At 44.3% G+C, this 20,352-nt stretch overlaps 1 protein-coding gene and 2 pseudogenes across 4 annotated transcripts; 2 read left to right on the top strand and 1 right to left on the bottom strand.

Annotated features, from left to right (window-relative positions):
* Positions 1 to 1,538: 1,538 nt before the first annotated feature.
* Positions 1,539 to 7,216, top strand: LOC147245801 (uncharacterized). 3 transcript variants are annotated; one of them, XM_086185819.1, is made up of 6 exons: positions 1,539 to 1,894; positions 3,513 to 3,936; positions 4,027 to 4,167; positions 4,278 to 4,578; positions 4,666 to 4,915; positions 5,094 to 7,216. In XM_086185819.1, the coding sequence occupies exons 2-6, from the start codon at positions 3,714 to 3,716 to the stop codon at positions 6,207 to 6,209; spliced, it is 2,031 nt and encodes a 676-aa protein (XP_086041945.1). In that variant the 5' UTR covers positions 1,539 to 1,894; positions 3,513 to 3,713; the 3' UTR covers positions 6,210 to 7,216. The 3 variants fall into 3 exon arrangements, with proteins under 3 accessions (XP_086041945.1, XP_086041947.1, XP_086041946.1); XM_086185821.1 differs by lacking the exon at positions 1,539 to 1,894 and having other exon boundaries at positions 3,309 to 3,936; positions 4,278 to 4,358; positions 4,448 to 4,578; XM_086185820.1 differs by lacking the exon at positions 1,539 to 1,894 and having other exon boundaries at positions 3,309 to 4,167; positions 4,278 to 4,358; positions 4,448 to 4,578.
* Positions 7,217 to 9,168: 1,952 nt separating this feature from the next.
* LOC147245800 (uncharacterized) lies at positions 9,169 to 11,138 on the top strand (annotated as a pseudogene).
* Positions 11,139 to 11,828: 690 nt separating this feature from the next.
* LOC147245799 (uncharacterized) lies at positions 11,829 to 16,063 on the bottom strand (annotated as a pseudogene). Its single transcript, XR_015110002.1, has 3 exons — positions 15,768 to 16,063; positions 14,616 to 14,731; positions 11,829 to 14,439 (listed from the first exon to the last, which is right to left on the bottom strand). The product of XR_015110002.1 is annotated as an uncharacterized LOC147245799 (transcript).
* Between the last annotated feature and the right edge of the window lie 4,289 nt (positions 16,064 to 20,352).

Below are 20,352 nucleotides of genomic sequence, written 5' to 3'. Positions count from 1 at the left end.
CTGTGCTACCAAGTTCTACTTTGTGACTGTTGTGAACCAGATCTTGAAAGATACGCCCAGCTCTGGATGAACCTGCTCCTGAAGGGTTTTCTCTATTTATCATCACCAATTATGGCCTGTATAGGAACCCTGTCTGTTATATTCATGCCAGTTTCTTCCACCACGCTGCACAGGAGGGCTCCCACGAGTTTAGCAGTGTTTCTCTCTCTCCCCGTCCCCATTCCAGCCAAGCATCTGGTTTTAGCAACTGTATCAGATTCATGTTTTTACAGATTTTGTCTTGGTGATCCTCGCCCCTGCAGATTTGTTTCAGAATTTCTTCTTTTTGCATTTAAAGAGGTTTGGACATTGACTTTTGTTACACAAAATCTGACAATTACAATGTAATTTGTACAACTCAAGTGGAGTTAAACAAGTCCCTCGGGCCTCTTGGGCTCCTGGCCATTGAACCTTTTTCTAGCATTGAACCAAAGAGCCAAGCTCATTTAGAGGAGAGCTGCCGTGGCAGTGACCCAGCTCAGTGGATGTCCTCATTCCCAGCTTAAAAAGACGTCAGAAGTGGGCAACTAGTTCCTAGACATACATCCTTGTTGGAGACAGAGGAGACCTGGGAGAGGACAGATTCCCAGAGCCAGAGAGGACATGGGAGAGGACAGATTCCCAGAGCCAGAGAGGACATGGGAGAGGACAGATCCACAGAGAGAGGAGACAGACAAGGAAGAGAAACTCCTACAGCTTGAGAAGATGTGGGGACAAAGACCAAAAAGGAGGTCAGAGAGAGAAAAACCTGTGAGACAGAACAACGGGTCCAACTGTGGAGGAACTGAGCAGGTCAGAGTGAACGTCACACTGGTGCGTACTTCAACATGGCGGCACATATCTGAAGATTCTAAAACAAGCCAACTCCTTCACGCCAATTTACACAGTTTGATTCATCAAAAACTCAAACTGCGGTCAGAGATTTTCAACTCTCTCACCCACAAACAAGCCTCATCGATAAATCTGGAAGAAGAGACCCTGGAAAGTTTGCAGGGGTACGTCGACGAGTGCTCCCACCAAGTCGTCATGGGGAAGACCGACAACGCGGCGACTCCACTTCCTAAAAGAAGCCGACAGTCCAGCGCACCCTCATCACCCGATAAGGACTTCGGGGACATCCTGGAATCAATGGACAAGAAACTGACAAGTTTCGACGCAAGACTCTCTCTGGTGGAAATCCTCCACCGAGAGTTCCAGGCTCTGAGAGTCGCTGGAATTCAGCCAGCAACAGGTGGCTTCACTGGCCGCTGAAAGTCAAGCCCTTAAAGCCTCCATGAAAACACTCACCGAGGGGCGACGGAGATGAGAACAAACGGATGAAAGAGGCCATCCTCGACATCCAAGCTAGGAGCATGCGGGACAGCCTGGTATTCTCCGGCATACCTGAGCAGACGGAGGAAGACCCCGAGCTGTCCCTCAAAGACTTCCTCCACAAACAACTGAAACTTCCGATGGAGACCGTGAAGAACATCACCTTCCACCAGGTGCATCGCCTTGGAGGGAAGAGGCCAGAGAACCGGCGGCCCAGACCCATCGTTGCGAAGTTGGAGCACTTCAAGCAGAAGGAGCTGGTGAAGAGCCGGGGCAGGGAGCTGAGAGGAACGGACTTCAGCGTGAACGATCACTTCCCTAAGGAGATGCTGGAGCGCCGCAAACGCCTGTTCCCTGTCAGGAAGACGTTCATCGACGGAGGATCCCGCGCTGTCATCGCGTGGACAAACTGTACGTTAACGGCCAGCTGTTCCGTGATCCGGAGATCACCCCTTGGCTCTGCTAAAGCGCGTCTCCTCTCTCCACCGGAACTCACCGGATTCAGCCGAGGATGGTGTGAGCATGGTGAAGGTCATGGATGAAGGTAACACCAGTTTCTCTCATTCGTAGTTTTTTCTTCTGTCTCTTTCAACACTGTGTTGAACCTAAAAACATAAAAACGCACGTGGTCGACTGCTACATGCCGAGTTCACTCTCGAGTGTGTATTTATGTGAGTGTTCATGTCCCCCCTTTGTCCTTCCTGTCGTTGTTCTGTGTTCCATGTCATTTTGAAATGTGATGTTTACATGGTTTGTAGTGCAGGGATATAATATTGTTACATTTGCCACACACATGCACTCTCATCCTCTCTGGCGCCACCACACACACGCACAAAGACACAGGTACAGGTTCTCTTGCTCACTCACCGACTGATTACAACTTACACTCAGTAGATCAGTTTAGACACTAACAAACTAGGGTTTGTCACTTGGAATGTACGTGGAATCGGCTCACGTGAAGAACGGCTAAAAATCTTAACACACCGACACAAGCAGACATTGTCCTGTTACAGGAAACCCATCTACCTAAAACAGGTAATCGTGTGTTCAGCTCCCAGTCCCGCACGCAGGAGGAATGGACGATATTCTGTGAGATAAATGACCAGCCTGATGTCTCAGCTTGGGTGCTGGGGCAGGCGGCAAAAGCAGTCATGTGAGGCAAAATAATATCTTCCTCTTCACATCAGAAAAAACAGGAGAAAGCTCTCGAAACAGAACTGGATGAAAAAATTCAAGCCTTGGAGACATCTTATGCTGCCTCCCAAGAGGAACACCTACTGAGAGAATTGAGGGAATTAAAACCAAACGATTTACTCGACATCAAAACACAATTTCAGCTGCAGAGACGACGCTTGGAGAACTTTGAACAGAACAATAAATCCAGCAGATTTTTAGCAAACCAACTAAAACAGAACAAAGAAAGAGCAACAATGTCCTCCATTAAGGACTCCAATGGGGAAACAACCTGTGACCCAGAAGAAATCAATGACATTTTTAGGGAATTGTATAAAAACTTTACTCACCTGAGATGAACCCCTCCAAATCTGGCATTGAAACCTTTCTGAGCACAAGTGACTTGCCAAAATTAAATCAAGACCAAATAACGGCTCTGGAGTCACCGATTTCAATGGAGGAACTTCAAGAAGCCCTTAAACATTCGCCGAACAAGAAAGCCCCAAGACTGCAGAAGATTACAAAGAGTTTACAGTGTACAAGTACAAAGATTTAGTTGTTCATTTCCAGAACATCAGAATCTAGGAATGGAATCAGGAGGGTAGAGTGGAGCCGACCCCCCTCTACCCTCCCCTTGTCTTTGTGGGAGGCCACAGCGTACCAGGTGATGATGATGATGACGAAGGCTGGTGGAGTGCATCGTCATCATCACCATTGTCATCACCATCATCACCACCATCATCATCACCACCATCATCATCACCATCATCATCACCATCATCAGGTCGAACCCCCTCAGCTGCAGGAACTCCATGAGCCTTATAGGTCGCTTGTGTCCTGCTGTTATTGACTCATGAAATCAGAATCAGGGGAGTTCTCAGATCTGATCTCAGAGCCTCATTGGCTGTCAGGTTCCACTCCGCCCTCTCCTGTCTGTTCTACCCGTTCAAGGATTCATTCTTTTTTCCTCCACCTTTCACTTTTTTCAGCTCTTTGCAGCTTCACTGTCACCTTGCAGTTTCTGGAGGAAATGTTTCTGAGGGCCTGAACACGGAGGACTACATGTTCTCACACTCACTCCCTTCTCGATCCACGTGAAGGAGAACGTGGAGGGAGGGCGCACGCTGGCGTAGGGCCAGAGTTCTGATGTCAGTGGAGATGACAGACGCAGATCACAGCGTCCAGTCAAGATGACAACATCAGAGACACCATCGCTGACAGCAGCCAGTGATCCTAGGATGACAGATTCAAGGACACCGGAGTGTAAAGGAACACGTTTCCTACTCTCTGCAAACACAAACCAGTCTACCAGTCGACCAACAACTCAGAATGGTTCCCTATCAGGAACTGGTGAAGTTGGGACAGGGCGCATTCGGCCAAGTTTTCAGGGCCAAGGAAACGGAAACTGGCAGAGTGAGTAGCTTGAGCTGGGACGGGATTAGACGGACTGTTGTCATTGACTTAGTTTCCATGTGTCAGCATCTGCTCTCATGTGTCCCTCAGATCGTGGCTCTGAAGTTCATCGAAAAAGATGGTCGCTCATATCAGGAGATCCGACTCCTCAAGAGAGAAATGGCCGTTATGAGCAAAATCCGCCATCCCAACATTGTAGCGCTGCTGAGCAGCTTCCAAATGGAAAAATATGTAAGACAGCGATGAATCTTCCCTCTGAATGCCTCCTGCTCTCAGGTGGATCCTTGATCCGCTGCACCATCGTCTCATTGTGTGACCAAATCTCTCCACTGTGTCAACAGCTTGTTTTTGTGATGGAGTACGCTGGAGGCTCCAACCTGCTCCAGGCCCTTCACCATGGTGGGACCTTCCCAGAGCACCAGGTACTCCTTCATTACACACAGTCACGCCGGACATGACACTCACTGAGACTTCACCCCATCAACATTTGCACTTCTCTCCCTCTTCCAAGGTCCAGAATTTTGCCTGCCAGCTGCTCTCAGCATTCCACTACTTGCACTCACGTCACATTATTCATCGGGACGTGAAGACGGCCAACACTGTGCTGGGGGACGACGGCGTGGTCAAACTGTGCGACTTTGGGTAAGAAGATTTAGACGTTGAAGGAAAAGGTGGCTGTGAGCGTCATCATCTACAAGTGTGTTTATATGTGATGCCGTTCTGTCTCAGGTTTGCCAGGGCCTTGAGGAAGCCCACGTCCAAGCTGACGTACCGGATGGGAACCGTAGCCTTCATGTCCCCTGAGCGGATAAGGGGGGAGCCCTACAACCACACTGCTGATCTCTGGGCTCTGGGCTGCACCCTGTTTGAGCTCCACACTGGGGAGCTTCCCTTCTACTCAAAGTCCAGACGCCAAATGATGCAGCTCATCCTGGAAAGCTCGGTTGAGTGGCCCAACAACATGAGCCCCAGCTGCAAGGTACAACAGCTCCATCCTTATACTGCATCCTCAGCTGCTAACTAGCTAGCTAGCCACTGTGTTAGCATGCTCAAACACAAGCTAACGTTAACAGCCAAAAGATGCTTACTGCTGCTTATTAAGACAAAGAAAAGTGTAGCGTCCTGCTCACCGTGACCATGTGACGTCTCCTTTACAGAGTTTCCTGAGAGGTCTGTTGACCAGAGACCCTGAGGAGAGGCTGTCATGGCCTCTGATCCTGACTCATCCTTTTGTTGCTGGCGGTGTTCATCACTTGGATGAGGACGGTGACGAAGATGAAGATGAGGAGAGACCTGAGTCAGAGGACAGCAATGAGACGAGTGACAGTGATGAGACCAGTGACGAAGAAAGTGATGAAGATGATGATGAGATCAGTGAAGAAGACGAGGATGAGGACAGTGAAGAAGACGAGGATGAGGACAGTGAAGAAGACGAGGATGAGGACAGTGAAGAAGACGAGGATGAGGACAGTGAGGACACCGAGGATGAGGACAGCGGGGACACCAGCGGGGACACCAGCGGGGACACCAGCGGGGACACCAGCGATGAAGACAGCGAGGACACCAGCGATGAGGAGAGTGATGAAGACTCTGAGCATCTACAGCTAGAGAACCTGGTTGGAGAGCACGATGAGGGAAACGGAGACAGGAGGATGAAGCTTAAGAACCTCCGATGGATCCGTAAAAAGCTGGGTCTGAGGTCCACCACGGACAGAACCAGGGAGGACAGGCTCCAGGCCCTCTCCTTGAAGACAGACATGCAAATCCTCCATCTCAAGATGAATAAAGAGATCGAGGCAATGCGAGAAGACGCAGCTCAGAGAGAGCGTTCTCTTCGGAGGGAGACGGAGAACCTGAAGGTGACACTCGAGGCCTGTGTGGGGAAACTGGCTGCTGACCTCCAGGCGGAGAGGCGGAAAAACGCTCTCCTGGAAAAGGAGCTGCAAGAGGTCCTCCTCCGTGAGGAGGTCAGGAAGAGAAGAGAGACTGCTCTTGAGGTGGCAGAGACCCACCAGGTGGAGCGTCACACAGAGGTGGGGCTTCAGCAAGATGAAGTCAGGGAGGAAAACCTGGACCTTGAGAGAATGCAGCAGTCGTTGGACCACGGGAGGACCTCCAGAGAGGGGGCAGAACCGGTTCCAACAGCCCCTGAACCTCTGGAGGACGCTGCTGTGCCAGAAGTGAAGAAAAGGTCCTTCTGGAAAACAGCTGGGATCTGTCTGGGGCTGACCCTGATCCCTGTAGCCGTAGCGGCCCTTATTGTCAGGCGCTGATGACCCAGCCGGGGTGGGGGCTGTACTGGTGGATCAAGAGTTCTGGTTCTCTGATGAGTCCTGTATTATAAAGCAGTGGTTCTGAGGGTCCAGGGTCTGAGGAGGCTCCCCAGCAAGGATGGCATAAATGATGAGGGCTCAATCACCGGCTGATCTTGAAATGTAAGGAATTCAGGGGTGTGTAAAAGTAGCTCGACTGCGCCCCCTAGATAATTTCAAATTGTTCCCACTAGCTGCTTGTTTATGAACATGAAATTCAGCAGACGTGTGGAACAAGCTGGTCAGGGGCTGATGCTGCTGGGGCCTGGCAGGGCGGGTCTACTACCTGGATCCAGATCCTCCTCTCCTGGCAGACCTTCAGAGGACTCACAGCTGACTCATCATTTCATGTTGTTTTCATGCTTGATTCATTAAATGTTCTTTTGCTCAAAGTTGTTCTGACACAAGTTGAGTTCACTAAATAAACACTGAGTTGGTGAGTACATTTGTCAAGACCATGTTGGACTCTGTGGTGTCTCTGGACCCCTGCCCACTCCGACCAGCGACGACATGTTTAGCCGGACGTCATCGTTCAAGCGCAGGCCGTCGAGGTGGCGCCCAGCAAACCAAGGGGGCTTCCTCCTGATTTTCTCCTCAGTTTCCTTCAGGAACAGAGATTCCAGCGTCTGCTGGTCCAGCCTCAGTTGCCCCTCTTGGTCGTGGCTCCATGTGAACGCTGCTACTCTGTCCCTGACAGCTGAACTGAAACCTGGAACTCTGGTTTCTTTTGCTTTTAGCTTTACTGTCTTTTAACTCTTAATAAAAACATGGAATTCTAGAACCCCACGTATTCAAACAGCTCAGGATTTGTTTGGAACCCACATAAAAGAAGCATTTCATACAAAGATACATCAAAAATATTGAATTTTATGTTTTGTATTTTGTACCCCACAAAAAAATGACTTGAGTGAAGGGTAAACTTATTTGCAGTCTTTTGCGCGTGTGCAGTTACCATTGTTTTCCAGCAGAGGGAGGTAGTGGTGCTGTTTGTGTGGTAGTGGTGCTGAGCTCCCCCAACCAGGAGAACTGAGCTGGCTCAATCCAGCCTCAGGGTCCCTGTCCTCGACCTGGTCTCCGGTGTCCAGCAGCAGCTCGTCGCCCCTGAAGACCCGGCCCTTCTTGACCGCCGCGGCTCTTCGGACCACACGCTCCCCTCGCCACATGTCCCCGAGTGCTTCCTAGTGTCCTCCTGGTGGAAGAGGACATGAAGCAAGAATTTAAAGGAAAATGGAACCTTCTGTCATTCATGAACAATTCTTTGCACCGATTGTCATTTATTTGACTCTTTTTGTTTTAGCATCAGTGAGACTTGTTTATTCTACTTTTCATTATTTAGCCTCTAGTGATTTGGTATCGTGGAGAGTCCTCGTTTTCTAAGTTCTTGCGTGCTGCGGCTGGTGGGGCCTCCACCCGTCCGGTGGTCAGAGTTCAGTCACCTTGGATGTGACTTTGATTTGTGGCTGCACATCCTTGTTATTGAGGTGTTTCATGTTGAACTGCGTCTTTCATGAGAATCAGGCTTTTTGCTCGCTGCGTTTTAACAAGTGATTGAAATTCAGATGTCGGGGTACTTTGTTCCGGCTTTAGAGCAGTACTAAAGTCGGCCAGCAGAGGGCGCGCAGAGCTCGGGAGGAGCTTCATGCCAAATTGAGGTGAAGTGGAGAAGAAATCCTCCAGCCGAGCTACGCCGACGCTAAACGCTGCCCCTCTTGATTTGTCAACCCAGGTGGGCTACAATTCCTATGAAATACATAAATACGTGTTCCCGATTAAGGGATGATAGTATTGCGAATAAGTTGTGACTATCTTTAATGTTTGAAGTTGAAGACTTTGTCGTAATCTTTTAAATAGAGAAGTTTGCTGCATGCTAAGCTAGCACACCTGTTGCTAGGTAACACCGGAACACGGAAATGGTCTGAGGTGTTAATATTTGTTCTGTATCAAAGCCAAAAGACACAAAAGGTTGATGTAGTTGTGTGTGTGTGTGTAGATGTCATTTAGTTAAGAAATATAATTTAGAGCAACAAGGAAATTCTCTCCTTTTTCGGTGTGGGTTTGCTTGGTGTTCTCTAGTTGAACGTCTGTGTCCCCCTCCCTTATCTTATTATATTGTATTTTATTTCATATTGAGACTTCGATGGGCTTAAATTATTGTTTTGTGTTTCCTGCGTCAAAAAGCTGGAATCAATCCTCCAGTGCAGTCATGGAGAGAGCGGCCTGGAAGTGGGAAGGTGGGAGTCCCTTTCCTTCAGGATGCATCCAGGTCGCCCTTCAACTTGGCCTGAACAAAGAAAAGGTTTTTGACCCCGAAACCAAGCTGTTTGATCTGCAAACAAAATTGTGAGATGATCTCAAATTGTATTTAAAAAAAAAATTAAATGTGGAAAGATTTGCTCCCAAACCTGTTTTGTTTTATAGCATAAAAAAGTCACACAAAAACCCTGATTTATGTGGCAGCAAATCTTTTTGACTCTCAAACAAAATCTTCAGCTGCAAGCAAAGGTTTTTATTTTGTAAACAAAACTTTTCATTTGCAAAACTAAATGCATTAATAAACCCACTTAAATCATAAAAATAGATTTACTTGCAGTTAAAGGAAAATATTCCAAAAGGGACAGTTTTGCTCTCAAGTATCTTGTGATTACAATTTTTAAGAATAATGTCATTAGAAGTTTGTGTACAATAAAAACTTTTATTGATGTAAATATCATTAATGGGTGGCGCCGTGGAGCAGTGGTCATCACTGTGGCCCCCAGCAAGAAGAAGTGTTGTCACCACACTGGATTTCAGACTTTGATTCGATATTTTGAAAAATGTTGACATTCGATTTGATTTTTGATGCCAAGCAGCCACTCAGAATTGAGTGCAAAAATGTTTCTTATTGAAAGAAAAATAAAGAACTTTATTCTTGAGGTCGAGAAGTTTTGCAAGTTTTTCTGTACACATTTACGGAAGCGTATTGTATTCACTTGGCAAAAAAAAAAACTGCGGTTTTTCGGAGTAATTTATTTTTTATCCTGTTTTTAATTATAATAATTAATTTATTAATTTTAATAATTTATTGTAATTATTTCTGTTTTTCTGAGTAACTTATTTTTTTGGTTTGTTTTTTGGAGTAATTTTTTTTCTTTTTTCCTGAGTAATTTATTTCTACCGTTTGTTTTTCGGGCTATTTTTTTCTGATTTCCTGAGTTTTTTCCCCCTGCGTCTGGAGAAATAGACACATTCATTCCTTTATCGCGAGCTTAATTCAATGAAGCAAAAATGAGCGGCTTGTTTAGTTTAATCAAGTTTTACTTTGATCTGGGTTTAAGACATTGGGAATTAGTCCTGTCTTTAAGTCATATAGATGGTATTACCATTAGTTTGTCAACTTTACAGAGGCACATGAGAACTTTGGGGCTGTTCAGAAGGAAAGGCCATTCAAATCTCCTAGACATAGCAATGTTTGTCCAGGATCAGTTGGACAGATATGGCATGCTCCACGGATACAAGATGATGCATTTGAAATGCATTCAAGCTGGCTACGTGGTGACTCAAGAGACTATCAGGAGACTGCTGAAAGTGTTGGATCCGCACGGTGTACAGCTGAGACACCGAAATCGACTTCGGCGGCGTATGTGCCGGAATCCAGGCCCAAACTTTCTGTGGCATGTTGACTCGTATGATAAACTTAAACCGTTCGGGATCTGCATCAATGGTGCAATCGATGGGTTTTCAAGAATGGTGATATGGCTACACGCCTACTCTACAAACAGTGATCCCAAAATAATTGCGCAATACTTCATCGATGAGGTGTCATCAAGGAATGGAACTGCTGCCTGAATTCGTTCGGACCTCGGGACCGAGAACTGTTACATTGAACAAATGCAGATGTTCTTGAGACACGATCATCTGGACAACTTCTCGCAAAGATGTTATTTGTATGGATCGAGCAATCACAACCAAAGAATAGAGAACTGGTGGGGCTTTTCAAGGAGGCAACATGCACAGTTCTGGATGAACCTGTTCCAAGATTTAAAAGACTCAGACTCCTTTTCTGGTGACTTTTTGGACAAAAGTCTCATTCAGTTCACATGTCTTGGAATTATGGAGGTAAGAACTGCAATATGTTTATGATGGGTTTTCCCATAGTGCTGTCAGAATAATGTTAGAATAATACTGTGACAGCTGCTTAATGGTTAAAGTATACAATGTTTTACTTCACAAAAAGCAGTAGTATCTCTCTGTGTAAGGGGTTAGTGTGGTACTAATATCACAGCCTACTGATATTAATGGAAAAAGAGCTCACTCTATGTAGACTTTATTCAAAACCTTACTAAAGTAAAACATATAATTGTTATCAGCAGTTTATATTCAAAGGAAAGTAAAATGCAATAAAAGGTTCCTTGTCAATGTTTTGATGTTTTTAATTGTATTATACAGTTAAAATTACAGATGTTTAAGTTGGAGCTGATTATATACTATACTACTGGCTAAGCTTAAAGATCATAATATCTACTGCAGTTGGTGTAGCAAATGTGTGAACTGATTTGCTCACTTTCTGTTTTTATTTATCTTTAGAAAGAACTGCAGGAAGTTGTTCACATGTGGAACACTCACAGAATTCGTCCATGCAGAAATGCTGTGTCTCCAGGTGGGCGTCCAGTGATAATGTACACCATACCCCAACTTTTTGGTGCCAGAGAATACCTGAAAGAGGTATCCCAACAAAAGATTGAAGCCTGCAGAGAGGAATGCCTTCAGAGAGGACCTTATCCCTGTGATGATACAGTGTTTGACATTTGCTGCCTTGCCATGGCAGAAAACAATCTTCATCCACCTACCTCTCCAGAGGAAGCCATTGAGCTTTACATGTTCTTAGGTGCTTACATACGAGCTCAAATTTGAAAGAAGAAAATCTTTGGACCATGAATTTCACTGTAAAGTGTATTGTGCTTAAACAGCAAAAACTGTTAACACTTTACTAATGGACCTTTCCCATTTGTGCGTTGTTTATCCTTTTTCTATTCAGTGTGGAAAAATTACACATCAAAATAAGTGCTGGCAGTTCAATAGCTGCACATGAAATATCACATCACGTTACATGTTGTGAAAAAAGGAAAATCTTGGGTGTATTATTTAATAGAGCAGCCAACAAAAAGGACAGCCATTATCAATTATAAATCAAACAGGTTATAACTTGTCCTCAATAGTGTGTATGCTAAATTTCAAATAGACACAATATCTATTAATACTATGCAGTGAAACCTTTTTTCTTTTGATATTTAGTTCTTGTATAAGGTAGCTTTTTGGAAATATACCTTCCTGTTTTTTATTCCTTCTCCCATGAAGTTACTTTATGTCATTTTCAGCCAATTACAAAATTTGGTAAATATGTGTGTATCTAAAATTTGTTGGTGATTATCATGTCATCTCTCAAACATGTAAACAGATCAGATCAACTATTCTTATGTATTTGAATGAAATGTCACTCTAAATGTGTGGTGTAATGCAGTCGTCATTAAACTTTCAGCAAATGAGGCTTATGGTTATCTTTTATTGTGGCATGCATTTTTCTTGAATTTAGACACATTTGATAACTTTAACATTTTACAATACAAGTAGCCTATAACAAAAGGGACATACTCAAGAACAGGACTCCTGACTGACTCAACCACAGAGACACAATCTGTTTGAAGAAAGTTTTGCCAAAAAAAAAACAAAAACCCTCAAAGTTCCCTTTAACAGCAGATTCATAAACACTGTAAGCCTTAACATCTGACATGAGGTGGAGATTCAAATTCTATTATGCTTTAACAGTGAAAATATAATGAAAGTATTTCTAATGTCCAAACATTCTTATCCTAGACTGATAACCAAAGTGTCTTAAATCAAAGTAAATTGTTGATTGCTTCTTGATATGATAGAAAGAAAATATCCAAAATAAAAAATCAATTTGTGCTTTTCACACAGCACCTGAGCTAGCTAGAGCAAATACCCCATACATGCGATGATAACTACCAGTGTCTTAAAACAAAGCAAGTTATTGTTTCTAGATTTAACAAAATTAAAATCTTGAAATGTCATAAAATCATTTTGCACTCATCGCACAGCACCTGAGCTAATCACATTTTCTCCTTACATGCTCTATCCCACATTCACACAGTCTAAACCTACATTGCTGGCACAGATGGGGATGAGAAAAATGTCCATGTGGTCATAAGTCACTTAACAATTCTTACGCAATGTCCATTGCGAAGGTGTTGCTGGACAGTATAGCCTCCATTTCAGCTCGAAGCTCGGGGTAGCTGTTGTAAGTTGATGGCAGCTCCACAGTTGGGCCACAAGTGTGGGCAATTGGTCGCCGTGCAAGACCTTCCAAAGAGGTGAATGTGACTTGAATTTCTTTCACACAGATGACATCAGACCCAGTCAGAAATCTCATCAGCTTCCTGAGACCTATTTCATCCAACCCCCTTATGTACTGATGGAAAAATCTCAGACTGTGGTTCTCTGCGGAACGAGCAGGAGAAGCTGTTATCATCTTAATCACCTTTCGTGTTGTTGGTTTGATGTCCTCATACAGTTTTTTCATATCCTCTACACTGGGGAAAATCTTCCTGAGTATTGGTCCTGCAACCTCCGCAATATTATCCAGAGCATATTTTGGGTGCTGGACCATTTGCTTGTGGGCAACCTGGACAAGCACGGCTCACAAATTGTCTTGTGTTGGTACTGTTCTTACTCCCATGCGATCCATAAGATCGAGAAGCTCTTCCTTGTCATCACCGTCAACAGCCTCTTGCAAAGCAGTAGACAAGACATCACGCTCAGACTGACTAAGATACATCATCAGGGAGTCAAACAGTAAATCAGGTGAAACAGAGTGTTCACCAAATATGACTGCTGCTACAAAGGCCTGTGCCAGGCGAAATGGAAAATACCCATGGTCCTTCAGTCCCTTGGCTAATATCCTGCCAACAGACCTCCATTCCTCCTCTTGCCATTTTGGGGAGAGTGATGGCACCCTCACATCTGCACCTTCTGCAGCACAGTCTAGGAACTCTGTCCAGAAGGCAGCATAAACATCCCTGGACACACCATCAGCATCTGCCCCCATTTCATCAATGAAGCTGTATTTCACAGAGTATGTCATCATTGCTTCATCCTTGAATTGAGCAATCAGTTCATCTAAGAGAGTAACACTGTGAAGTTTCACAGTCACATGCAAAAGTTCACTGGCAGGACTTGGTGGTCTAGCAGAAGCTGTCTCAGCATCAATAGGAGTTGAGGTGTAGGTGGGGGTGTTTATTGGTTCCTCTTCTACTGCAAGTATTGGCTCATATATGCATGTATCATCAAGAGCACCTAAAAACGGCCCTCCTGTCAATGGACCAAAAAAACTTCTGATGTATTACACAAAGAAGTAAGGTCAATAATCTGAACGGCTGCAGGAGAGACAACAGCTGACATTGTGGTGGTGCTTTGCTCTTCATCTTCGACTGAGTCTATTGGATTTTCACCGTTATGTCCTTTCTGCGTCAGCTGCTCGACTTTTTCCATCATGTGTTTGTCTTGTTCAGATTTTGTGCTTTCATGTTGCTCATCTGTCTGTATATCTGCTCCTTCCTCTGGGTCTTCACTGGTCAGAGTCTCTGTGAACAAATAAAATCTTAACAACCCCAATTTGTGTGTCTCGTAGAAGTCTCCCACACTAACATCCTCATGAACTTGTGCTTCCTGAAAGTCAACTATATCATGACTGAACTCTTCCCACTTTCCCATTGTTGAATTTCCATTAGGGAAAAACAGTTTTTTAGCTTGTGACAAAATCTCAGTTTTAGTGTCCTTCTTGTTAATATCAAGAACTCTGGTTCCTCCACCACCGCGTTTTCTGACTTGTTTGTTGTCATGTATCCATCCTAATTCTATTTTTCTGGTTGTCTTCCAGGCTCTCTTATTACTTTTTAGATGCATATTGGTTGGTTGCACTGTATTCTCCCCCTCAAAACCTTGCTCGTTGTCTTTGTTGCTCATTGTGCCCATTTTTTTTTTAAAGTTTTTTAAATAAGGATAGTCTTTTTGTATCATCTCCACCTCTTGTCCTTTTTTCCATACAGAAACGCCGTGTGGCAATCCTGTCACCATAGGCTGGAATGTAAGAAGCCATGGTAGCATCATCTACTTCTCCAATTACTGAACTGTCAATCTGCAATAAAAACAAATGTATACATCAGACATGATACTGGTTAAACTATGTTATCTTCAAGACTATTTACTTCTGTGCCAAATTCTAGGACAACCAATTATAAGTGCCTAATGCAGATGATAACACAATGGACAGTATGACACATTGCAAAAACAGCTTTTGTAGCTGAGACTTACATGATCCTGCTGCATTTTCAGAATACACTCCTCGGGAACACCTCTGTTGTGAAGAAATATCCACAGACCATCATCTTGTGGGAGGCCTGGAGTTGAGGATGTAGCCATTGCTGGCACTGCAGAAATTAAGGGAAAATGCATAATCTATATAAACTGCCAAAACCAATATTGCCAAATTATATGAAAGCATAAAATAATTTTGTTTAAAATGGATGTTTCATGTCTTGACTGCTGACCTATAAATTCTCTCCTTTGAAAGCTGACCTGTCATTGAAGATTTAAATATACTCACTCAAATTACCACCATAACTGTTTTGAGTAGTGTCCTTTTATGATGAAAGCCGAATAATAAAATTACTCTGATAGTATAGAAGACTAAACTCAGCAGCTCATAGTGGGCTTTCATTAGTAGTATTATTGTTGTTACTACTATGATTACTATTCAAATAGTCAATAAAATCCAGATTGGGTCTTTGCAACATAGGGTATTAGTAAATTGTTGTACTTAACCAGTAACCAAATGCAACAAATGTACATTTTACATTCAACACATAGGCCTATTACATATAATTATGTGCATTGACGTTTCATGCAGGATTCTTCCTCACTATGTTTCAGGGAAGCATGCATGTATTAAATACATAGGAAACAGCAAATGAGATGGACCCCATATATTACTTTTTTATTTCTTCCTTTCTTTCTTTACATTCACTGTTTACCCTGCACTTGCGAAAAACATTTGGATGTACGCGTAAACTCAGCAACTCACAAAGCTCGTCATGGTGCGTCGATTAGTAACTAGTCTACCGCAACGTTCCGTTTGTTTACATGTCTATGTGCCGTATGTTCAGCAACTTCTATGTTATAATTATCATGTTATGTCTCTATATTATAAGTTATAATATTAACGTATAACCTAACGTCATGACGAACGGGTCGTTCTACTTATGCCATGTCAATATACGGAAAGACAGACGAGTAACAACAACAATGTCCAGCATGATGGAAACTGTTAGCTTACTTCTACTGACAACTGAAATGGTGCCCATCGATCGTCTGTTCCTTACCTGCTACATTAAGCAGTAGGCTTAAAATAGAAGGATACACTCTAAAACATAAACAAATAGTATCATGCCCTGTGTGTAGCCTTACCTTTTATTGACCCGGTACAGTAGAAAGTGAGGCATGTATATGCAGAGTCGCCATAGTTCGACGAGATCGACGGAAGTCACTTGCAGGTTGGCGGTTCTCGCGGGATCGTATCTCAGTACAAAAAAAAATTACTCCGAAAAACAGGGAGAAAAAAATTTGCACGAAAAACAGAAAAAGTTACTCCGAAAAACAGGCGAAAACATTACCGCGAAAAAAAGACAGAAATACTCCGAAAAACAAGACACAAAAAATTACCACAAAAAACAGAAAAAATTACTCCGAAAAACCGGAGGGTTTTTTTTTTTTTGCCAAGTGAATGCAAGACGCTTCCGTAGTATTCTGTCTGAAATTTGAATAAATAAATTGTTCCAAAAAAAAAAGACTCCAAGGTTCCTTGCAGTTGTACTCGGGGTCAAGGTGATGCCATCTAGAGTAGAGATCTGATTAGAGAGGTGTCCCTGAGGTGTTTACGTCCAAACATGATGACCTCAGTTTGATCTGAATTTAGCAGTAAGAAGTTAGAAGACATCCAGGATTTGATGTCTTTCAGGCAGTCTTGCAGATTAGTAAACTGGCTTGTGTCGTCTGGCTCCATCGACCAGTAGAGTTGTGTGTCGTCCTCATAACAGTGGAAGTTGATCGAGTGCTTCCGTATTATGTCAGCTAATGGGAGCATGTAAAGAGTGAAGAGCATCGGTCCTAAAACTGAACCCTGTGGTCCACCATATGTAACTCTGCTGTACTCCGAATGGTCATTATTAACATTAACAAACTGAAACCTGTCTGATAAGTAGGACTTGAACCATTTTAGGGCAGTTCCTTTAATCCCAGTTTCATGGTCTAGTCTCTGTAGCAGGATGCTGTGGTCGATGGTGTCAAATGCAGCACTGAGGTCCAAAAGGACAAGCACAGAGACAAGACCTGTGTCTGAAGCTATGAGAAGATCATTACAGACTCTGACCAGCGCTGTTTCAGTGCTATGGTGTCCCTGAATCCAGACTGGAAGGCTTCAAAGAGCTCGTTGCTGTGCAGATGTCCATGTAGCTGCTCCAGGACAACCTTCTCAAGGATCTTGGAGATGCAGGGGAGGTTGGATAATTGGCTAACACATCCTGGTCAAGAGAAGGTTTTTGAAGTGAAGGGTTGATGACAGCCACCTTAAAGGCCTGTGGCTCATAACCTGTGACTAAGGAAAGATTAATTTGATTTAATATAGAAGTGTTGACTAGAGGGAAGGCATCCTTAAGGAGGCTTGTTGGGATGGGATCCAGCAGACAAGTGGCTGACTTGGAGGAACCGACTGCAGAAGTTAATTCTGACAGGTCGATGGGGGAGAAGCTGTCCAAGTGAGCACCAAGTCTGGGAGGTGCTTCTATGGGGACTGTAGTCTGTCCTCCATTACTGGCAATCTTTGTTCTAATATTCACAATCTTTTCAGTAAAGAAAGACAGGAAGTCGTTACTGCTGAGAGTTGGGGGGATGCATGGCTCAACAGCACTATGGTTCTTGGTGAGCCTGCCCACGGTGCTGAAGAGGAACCTGGGGTGGTTCTTATTCTTTTCTATCAGGGACGAGTAGTAAGCGCTTCTGGCATTACGGAGTTCTTTTTCATATATTCATAAACTCTCCTTCCAGGCTTGGTGGACTTCCTCGTGCTGGCTGGAATGTGTCTTCCTTTCCAGTTGTCTGGTCTTCTGTTTTAAGGCATGCAGCTCTGGGCTGTACCAGGGAACTATTCTTTTCTGGTTGATAACCTTCTTCTTCAGGGGAGCTACGGCATCAAGTGTCCCAAGGAGTGCTGCTTCAGTGCTGTCCACAAGATAGTCTCCCTGCGAGGGGGTGGAATCAGCATAACTGCCCAATATATCACTACAAGATGTGGCAGCAAGCTCTGCTGGAATAAGCTCCTAAATCTAGAAACAGCAGTGTCAGATAGACATCTACTGAAGTGGGACTTTTTCCCAGGTAGGATATAATTTGTTAAAGTAAATTCAAATGTAATTAAGGAGTGATCAGACAAGACAGGGTTCTGAGGAAGAACTGTAATGAGGTCAGCTTCTATTCCAAAAGTGAGTACTAAATCAAGGATGTGATTAAAAGTGTGAGTGGGTTTGTTTACCCTCTGACAGAAGCCAACAGAATCAAGAAGCAACTAAACGCAGTGGTCAGACGATCATCATTGATGTCCACATGGATGTTAAAGTCACCCACTAGAATGACTTTGTCTGAGTTCAATGCCAAGTTAGACAGAAAGTCAGGGAGTTCTTCTGAGAACTCAGAATAAGGTGCAGGAGGACGGTACACCACAGCAAGTAAGAGTGGTTTCTCTGCTTTCCAGTCTGGGTGGGAAAAGCTGACAATAAGGCTCTCAAATGAGTTAATGAACTGTTAGGTCGAGGGTTAAGCAGCAAATTTGACTGATAGATTGCAGCTCCTCCTCCTCTGCCAGTGGTGCGAGGTACATGGTAGTTAATGTAGCCAGGAGGGGAAGATTCATTTAAACTAACATACTCATCTTGCTGCACCCAGGTTTCAGTGAGTGCTAATACACCAATCTGATAATTAGTAATTAAATCGTTCACTAGGAGAGACTTGGATGCGAGAGATCGAATATTTAGCAAACCACATTTAATAGTTGTATTGTGTTGGTTTGCTGGAGCAGTGGTTTTAATTTGAACTAAGTTGCTATAAGTGACTCCTCCAGATTTGGGTGCAGGCTTATACAGCCTCGGGGCAGACACAGTTTCTATAGGCTGGGTGGGTGACACCAAGGAACCAGCAGAGGGCGTGTTAAACTGCAGCTCTGCCTGCTGGTCTGAACTCTGGGTGCTTGTCAGGGATTAGTATTGTAATAAATTGGCCTCTGTTCCTTGATAAGAGAGATGCACCATCCAAAGTAGGATGGACGCCATCTCTCCGAATCAGACCAGGCTTTCCCCAGAAGGAGCTCCAACTGTCTATGTAAGCCACGTTGTTATCTAAGCACCACCTGGACATCCAGCGATGGAATGAACGCATGCGGCTAAACATGTCGTCACTCGCTAAATTGGGCAGCGGGCCAGAGAAAACTACGGAGTTCGACATTGTTTTTGCGTAGCTGCACACCGAAGCCATGTTAACTTTAGTTAATTCCGACTGGCGAAGCCGGGTGTCATTAGCGCCGACATGTATTACAATCTTACTGTATTTAACCTTACGTTTTGCCAGCAGCTTTAGATTTGCCTCAACGTCGCCCGCTCTGGCCCCTGGGATGCACTTTATGCTCGCTGGAGTCTCCACCTTCACGTTGCGGAGAACAGAACTGCCAATGACTGATGGCGGCTTCACAGCGGGGCTGCGAGCTACCGAGCCGACATGTAGAGTTTTACTCTCAGCGGGTGTGTCGTTGAGCGGGGAAAAGCGGTTGGAAACATGAAGGGGTTGGTGGGCAAACACGGGCTTACTGCGTCTAGGTTTCCCTCGTGATGTCACCCAGCGGGACTGGCTAGTTCCCGGCTGCTAGCGGTGGCTAGGCTAGGTGGCTCCGCACCCGCTAAGGTGGACTGAGAAGCTCCTGAAGGTAAAGGACTAGCGCTAGCTTCCATGGTGCGGAGCCGAGTCTCTAACTCACTAAGCCTCGCCTCCAGGACTACAAACAAACTACACTTATTACACGTACCATTAACACTAAAAGAGGCAGAGGAAGCACTTTATTTTGATGCTATTTTCGCCCTCTAGTGGCTGAGTTTGGTTTAGCACTGCTTTCATTGTCACGAGCGACCTGGTAGTCATGGGAACAGCTAACATTTCTCACAGAGTTCATGTGTTGCCTAACTCCTATGTTTATTGCTCATTTCTACATTTGTGCCTTGAGAAAGCATCGTCTTTCAGTTCATTTGTGACATTGTTGTAGTGATGAGGTAATGTTTCGAATTGGAACTTCATTTTTTAGTTTGACAAAATGAAAATAGCAAAGTGCAGCGCTCATTTTTCTAACGGCTATTTAGCTAGCCAGCCAGGTTGGCTCTCAGTTGCTCGTTAGCTTCTAATGTCAGGTCTAGAAATGATGTCCTTGTGTATCCAGTAGAGGGCGCTCCGACTCTGACATGTCACGCTCCACAGCAACCCCACAGTGTGAGCGTGAAGGAGTGTACGGTGCTGGAAAGACAGCATCGCATACCAGACTGAAATCAAGCAGCTTGCCTCAGTGGTGAGTTTATAATAATTAGTTTGTGGAATACAAAAAAGTTTCCAATGACGTCCCTTGTTGCGTCTGTCACGTTTCACTGAGATTATCAGTCCAGCGTGACATGATATGTTAGCAAGCTAAAGAAAGTTAGGATAACCTAGCTTAAATGTTAGCTACCTTGCTAAACTATTTCAGCGAGTGAGTCACGGCGTCATGAAGGATGTAACAGTAACGTTCCAGTACTTCAAGGTAAAATTCCGCTCACTCAGGCAGCTGCATGCTACCAGACGAGATAAGACCGGAGCAAATTAGCATGACGCTTCATCAAAAAAACAAAACAAAAAACAAAGGTTGTGGCTGCTTTTATTTTCAGCAGCGCGGACTGTGTGTTTTTAACTTCTGAGGAGGAAAAAGCGT

Source organism: Aulostomus chinensis, chromosome 18 (assembly GCF_037954235.1).
Source record: "Aulostomus chinensis isolate RoL2024-O1b breed Wild chromosome 18, RoL_Achi_v1.0, whole genome shotgun sequence".
In the NCBI taxonomy this organism is placed as follows: domain Eukaryota; kingdom Metazoa; phylum Chordata; class Actinopteri; order Syngnathiformes; family Aulostomidae; genus Aulostomus; species Aulostomus chinensis.
This window is presented reverse-complemented; position numbering and strand designations above follow the sequence as displayed.

What these genes read in the sequence shown, in the direction of transcription:
- LOC147245801 (XM_086185819.1), top strand. Translation starts at nt 3,714, where the DNA reads ATGACAACATCAGAGACACCATCGCTGACAGCAGCCAGTGATCCTAGG. An exon ending in AGGAAACGGAAACTGGCAGA is followed by an intron (nt 3,937 to 4,026) that starts GTGAGTAGCTTG and finishes TGTGTCCCTCAG; the next exon opens with ATCGTGGCTCTGAAGTTCAT. An exon ending in GCTTCCAAATGGAAAAATAT is followed by an intron (nt 4,168 to 4,277) that starts GTAAGACAGCGA and finishes CTGTGTCAACAG; the next exon opens with CTTGTTTTTGTGATGGAGTA.